The 5,513-nt window shown below is 54.3% G+C and overlaps 1 protein-coding gene across 1 annotated transcript; it reads left to right on the top strand.

Moving 5' to 3' along the window:
• The first annotated feature begins 4,064 nt into the window (after positions 1-4,064).
• On the top strand, positions 4,065-4,981 carry C22H11orf86 (chromosome 22 C11orf86 homolog). The gene is made up of 2 exons (XM_005903547.2): positions 4,065-4,334; positions 4,883-4,981. Exons 1-2 carry the CDS (start codon positions 4,065-4,067, stop codon positions 4,979-4,981), a joined length of 369 nt encoding a protein of 122 aa, XP_005903609.1.
• The last annotated feature ends 532 nt before the right edge of the window (positions 4,982-5,513 follow it).

Here is a 5,513-nt window from a genome sequence, read left to right as displayed (position 1 = left end):
GACGGGTGAAAAATGGGGGCCGATGGGGGTGGAACGCACATTTGCTGAGGACTCTGTTTGCTGACCTGACTCTGCAGGACTGCATTCAGGGCCCACTACTGACTGTGTCTCACTGGGTAAGTTTCTTCACCTCTCTGAGCCTCTGTTATTTCATCTGAAACCGTGATCACAGAGGTAAAGCTCCCGGAGTGGAGGGCCCACTCCATCCCCATTGTCTTCAGGATCAGTCAGATTCTTCTTCCTGGCCCTGGAAGGAAGAGCAGCAGCCAGTCTGCCTTTCCAGGCTTTTCCCATTCAAAGGGTAACTCTTTCTTCTGTTCCCAGGCTTTGGTCACCCACAGGAGCCTGCCCGCATCTCTACTGCAACAGTCCTCCACGCCCTTGAGGCTGGGCTCCATTGCCACCTCCTCCAGGGAGCCTGCCGGGATTCTCCCAAACCAGATAGGGTCTCCCATTCTCTTCTGTGCTCCCTCAGCACTGGCTGTCTGTTTTAAGGTACCTTCCTGATGTACATGAGAATTCCTCCTTTTCTGGGGGTGGAAGTTCTACCCTGCTCCCCTTGGCCTCCCTTCTAGCCTAGACATCATCAAAACAAGATCTTGCTCACAGTGTGTGGGTTTGGAGCAATTTCACTAGATCAGTAGTAAGAAAGAACTAGGCAGCCTGCCCCAGTTTGCAGCCTTGCATGTATCTAAACCTCACAGCAACCTCAAATGACACCAGACATTTAAGTCTCAGACCACCTTAGGGAAGACTGTGTTTCATGTTAAGGCATACATTCTGTACCACCCCCCCGCCAGTACACACAGACTTCGACTTCTAAAACGGGGCTACATCTTCAATGAATGGGCAGTGGATATCCTTTCTTACTGATGTATAAAATAATGCCACCTTTCCATCAACACCATCTTAGATTTGATGAGATAAAATAGCATCCCTTTTAATAGCTGAGTAAGTCTAGGCGCATGAGGTTAAGCTGCTCACTCAAAGCACCTAGCAGGACTTCCCTGGTGGTCCAGTGGTTAAGAATCTGCCTTCAAATGCAAGGGACGTGAGTTTGACCCCTAGTTGGGGAACCAAGATCCAACATGCTAAGGGCAACTCAGCCCCTGTGCCTCAAGGAAGAGTCCATGTATCGCAACTAAGATCTAACACAGCCAAATAAATAAACAGTTTTGTAAAAAAGCACATAGCTGTCACAGCCACTATGATGACCCCCATGACCCAGCCTCCCCTTGTGTTCATGCCCTTGTGGGTCCCCTCCCTTGGGTACCAACTGGACTTGGTGAGTTGCCTTGGAGGAGCAGAACACGGCAAAAGTGATGGGAGGTTATTTCCAAGTTTTAAATTCTGCAAAGAATCCGACCTCTGCCCACCTGCCATCTCTAGCCCTCTCACTTGCTGGCTCCCACTGAAGCCAGCTGCTGTGATATGAGTTATCCTTGGTAACTGCCAACAATCAGCAAGAAACTAAGACCCTCAGTACGACAACTCACAAAGAAGTATATCCACCCTCAGTCAAACCTGGACGTGACTGTAGCCTCCTGACTGAAGCCTGCGAGGGACCCTGGGTCGGAGGCCCCCGCTAAGCCGTGCCTGGATCCCAGACCTACAGGAAGTGAGGTCATACCTGAGTGCTGCTTTAAGCCGCCACGTTTGGGGGTAGATAGTTACAGAGCAATAGACGCATAATAATCTCTGATATTGAAGGCCAAGCATTGACTCTATCATGTCTTGGGGCAGAGATAAAAGAGATGTTGTCCTAGCTGTCAAAGGATATCAAGCGTGGCAGGGTGTGACTGCTGCTACCATGTGTACTGGGAGGGCCAGAAAGGGGGCTGCCTCCCTAACCCAGCTGAAGGGTCAGGCCCGCTTCCAGGGAGCTGCCAACCAGCAGGTTCTGGAAAGGTGAGAGCTCACCCACCCGGTGACAGAGGCAGGGAGGCAGAGGGGAGGGAAGGAAGAGAATATATTTTCTCCTGGTCCTCCACGGATTTGTGGATTTGGGAAATTGTTGTAAGATTACACACTTGGCAAGAGGGTATCTGGCAGCTATAGGCGTGACGCAAGAGCGTGTGATTCACCCTGACACGTCTCAGAAGCCTGTGAGTCATCGGCAAGCTCTTCCCAGCCCAGACTGGGGTGAACAGGAGGATCCGACCTAACTGTGCTGCAGGGAAGGTGTTGATGATTGTGTAATGGTTCCGTTGCTTTTTAACCAGGGTCAGGGTTGCTCTGTGGCTCAGGCGCTAGAGGTGTGGGTAGGGTTGCAGTGATGGTCACAGTCCACCTCTAAGACAGGCTGGGCAGAGGGTCAGGGTCCCTTTCATGAATTCCCTTCTTCACATTGGCCCTCCCTTGGCTCCTCTGGCGGGGAGTGGGGGGGAGGGTGGGGAGCGAGCCTGGCAGACAGCAAGAGATCCTGAACGCAAGGAAGGCCTAGAAATTCTGAGAGAGGAGAAGGAGCAAGACCAGGGGTATGGGATGCGCCAACAAGAGCTCTTGCAGCCAGCACTTCCCTGACCTCAGACAGGGCACCCCAGCATCACCCCAGACACAGAGGACGCAGGACATCTGCCCCTGCTACCAACACCAGGACAGGAGAGCAGAGTGGTTGGAGCACAGGCTCTAAAGCCAGGCTGGCCAGAGCAGGAGGCCCAGCTCTGCTGCCTACTGGGTGTGCTTAATCTGAGCCTCAGTTTGCCAACCTACAAAATGGGGAGCTAGCAAATGAAGATAATGATTCCCATTTTGTAGGACTATCATAAGGTTTAAAGGAAATATAGGGAGGAATTAGCTCCAGAACCAGTAAAAATGCTCAAAAAATAGTGGTAAAAGCAAAAAGGAGCATGGACCAGATGTGTGAGATCCCTCACAACCCTGAAATTCTAGGATGCGAAGGATTGGCTGGCCCAGCCCAAGTACCTTTCTCCTCCCCACCAATCTTAGGAGAAAGAGCTGCTCCTGGTAGTCTTGCCCTTGGAGGGACCTGCATTCACGATTTCATTTACTGTTCACAACAACCCACTTTACAGATGAGAAGACTGACAAAGAGGGGAAAGGATTTGCCTCGAGTACTGACTAACACTGGCTTACTTTTATTGAGCACTTGCTGCAGGCCAAGCCCTGGGCTTGGCACAGCGTCATTGCATTTAGTCCTCCTGACAACACATGAGTTATCCGTCCCTGTTACAGACAAGGAAACCAGGCGGGGGGAGGCGCCCAGCGTTGCACAGCTGTGGGTGATGGAACCAGTGTTTTCCTAGGAGCAGCTGGTCCTCAGAGCCTGAGCTGTTAACCCTATTCTCTCGTAGAAAATTATGGGCAGAGTTAGACCTGGAAAACACCTCACACTCCGAACTTTCAGCCCCAGAACTAGCCTCTTTTTTTTTTCTTTTTTTAAATTTCTGATTGTAGTAAAAATATACAGAAACATAAAATGTACCACCTTAGATTTTTACATGTACAATTCGGGAGTGTTATATTCATTCAGATTGCTGTACAGCCAAACTTCGGAAGTTTCTCACCTAGCAAAACTGATGCCCTGGAGCCATTAAACAACCTACCACCGCCCCCATTCCCCCAATCCTCCCACCTCCCCACCCCACCAGGCCCTGGCGACCACCATGCTACTTTCTGTCTCTGTGAATTTGACCATTCTAGGTTGGAGCTGTCCTGTTTCTTAAAAGCCCGTGTCTGTTTTGCTGTTGGGCCATCTGTTCTCACTGTCAACAAAATGTTTGGACAGCCAGGGCTACAAGAGTTCAGGAGAGGCTAAGATCTTTAGGATGGGTTAGTCAGGAAAGGCTGCGTGGAGGAGGAAGAGGGGGAAGGAGGAGAGGAAGCCTGTACCCGCTTCCCTGGGAGGTGGAGAGTGTGCTGCGTGGGTGACTCAGGGATGCTTGACCCTGGTGGCCTGCCCTTTGGATTACGACAGCCACCTCACCAGCACCAACCTTTGTCCCCAAGGGAGCTCCCGTCAGGTGGGTGGGGGCACCAGGCCATCTCAGAAGGCCAGTGGCTCGCCGAAGGGTGAAGCAGACGCACCTGCAGCCTCCAGAACCATGGGGACAGGGCTACGCAGTCAGTCCTTGCGAGGACCACGGCCCTCCTACGGCAAGCTCCAGGAGCCCTGGGGGAGGCCCACGGAAGGCCGACTGCGCCGGGCGCTGAGCCTCAGGCAGGGCCGTGAGAAGTCCCGGTCCTCAGATGGAGGCCCAGAATGGCTGGACACCCCCGGTCAGGAGCGGCTGCCCGGGAGCCTGGGGGACACGGAGCAGCTGATCCAAGCGGAGCAAGAAGGCAGCCAGAGGTGGCTGAGGCAGTATCAGCAGGTTTGGCTGAGGGCTGGTGGGTGGAGGGGTACGACAGGGAAGGGGCAAGATCCCAAGCAGAGGGACCCAGGGGAGCAAAGGCTCAGAGGGAGAAACGGATGGGGCTATAGACCAAGAAGACAGAGAGCTGTCGGGGCAGCGGCTGCAGAGAGAGGTATTCCAGAGGGGTCTGAAGGTATTTGGGATTTATCCCGTGGGCACTGGGGAGTCAGGGAAGGTTTTGGAGCTGATGGGTGATATAGTCAAAGCTGTTCTGAGATGACCAGTCTGTCAGTGTGTTGGACGGTGGATTTTGCTGGAGGCACGAGATGAGTCAGTACAGCTTCCCCAGGGTTACATCTTGTGGTCCCTTCTAACCCCAGAAAAGAGAGGATCAGGACCCCTGGGTGGGCGCTGCCCGCTGGGCTCCTGCCTTCCGGGAGAAAGGGTGCCTAGTGAAGGGGCTTCTGTCTCTGGGGTCTACCACCCCCTCCTGGCTATAGGTGGAACAGCACCTGAAGCCCACCCCTCAGGTGGGCTCTGATCGCAACCCCTCCTCTGTCTTCCAGAAGATCAGGAGAAGGTGGGAGAGCTTTGTCACCAGCTTCCCCAACGTGACCCTGAGCCGGTCAGCCTCCCCACAGCCCCCGCTGGGCACCACCAGCTAAGGAGGCCACGAGCGGTGGGGACCCTCGCTGCACCCAGATGAGATGGCACGCCTGCTGCCCTACCTCTCCGTGGCCCTCTGGACTGTGTGGATGGGGTGACCGCCTCTCTGTGGACTGTTCCCGCCTTCCCTAGTGGCACGCCCAGGCCTCCGCCACCAGGACAGAGCTCGGTGAAGCCAGACCCATGGCTGAGCAGCTCTGGCACATCGCCTGGTCACTGGGCCATGCCCGACCCACCCTTCTCAGCAGCTGCCAGTGGTGGGTGGGGCCTGGGCCTCCCTCCCCAACGGTGAGCCCTTCCCCAGGGCAAGGACCACGTCTGGCCTGTGTCTTGTCACGTGTTGTCGCTCTCCTCACAGTCTCCCGATGAAGGAAGTCCCTCCCTGCTTGACAGGGGAGAACTAAGGCCCGGATAGGGGAAGGGATTGCTGCCATTGGCATCTCGGGCCACACCCGCACCCAATGCCCAACACTGCGTTGAACACAGGAATAAAGGTTGCCGAGCTGAAGTAAATGATTTCCTGCTGACGAA

Source organism: Bos mutus, chromosome 22, assembly GCF_027580195.1.
Source record: "Bos mutus isolate GX-2022 chromosome 22, NWIPB_WYAK_1.1, whole genome shotgun sequence".
Taxonomy (NCBI): domain Eukaryota; kingdom Metazoa; phylum Chordata; class Mammalia; order Artiodactyla; family Bovidae; genus Bos; species Bos mutus.
This window is presented reverse-complemented; position numbering and strand designations above follow the sequence as displayed.

What these genes read in the sequence shown, in the direction of transcription:
- C22H11orf86 (XM_005903547.2), top strand. Translation starts at nt 4,065, where the DNA reads ATGGGGACAGGGCTACGCAGTCAGTCCTTGCGAGGACCACGGCCCTCC. An exon ending in GGCTGAGGCAGTATCAGCAG is followed by an intron (nt 4,335 to 4,882) that starts GTTTGGCTGAGG and finishes TCTGTCTTCCAG; the next exon opens with AAGATCAGGAGAAGGTGGGA.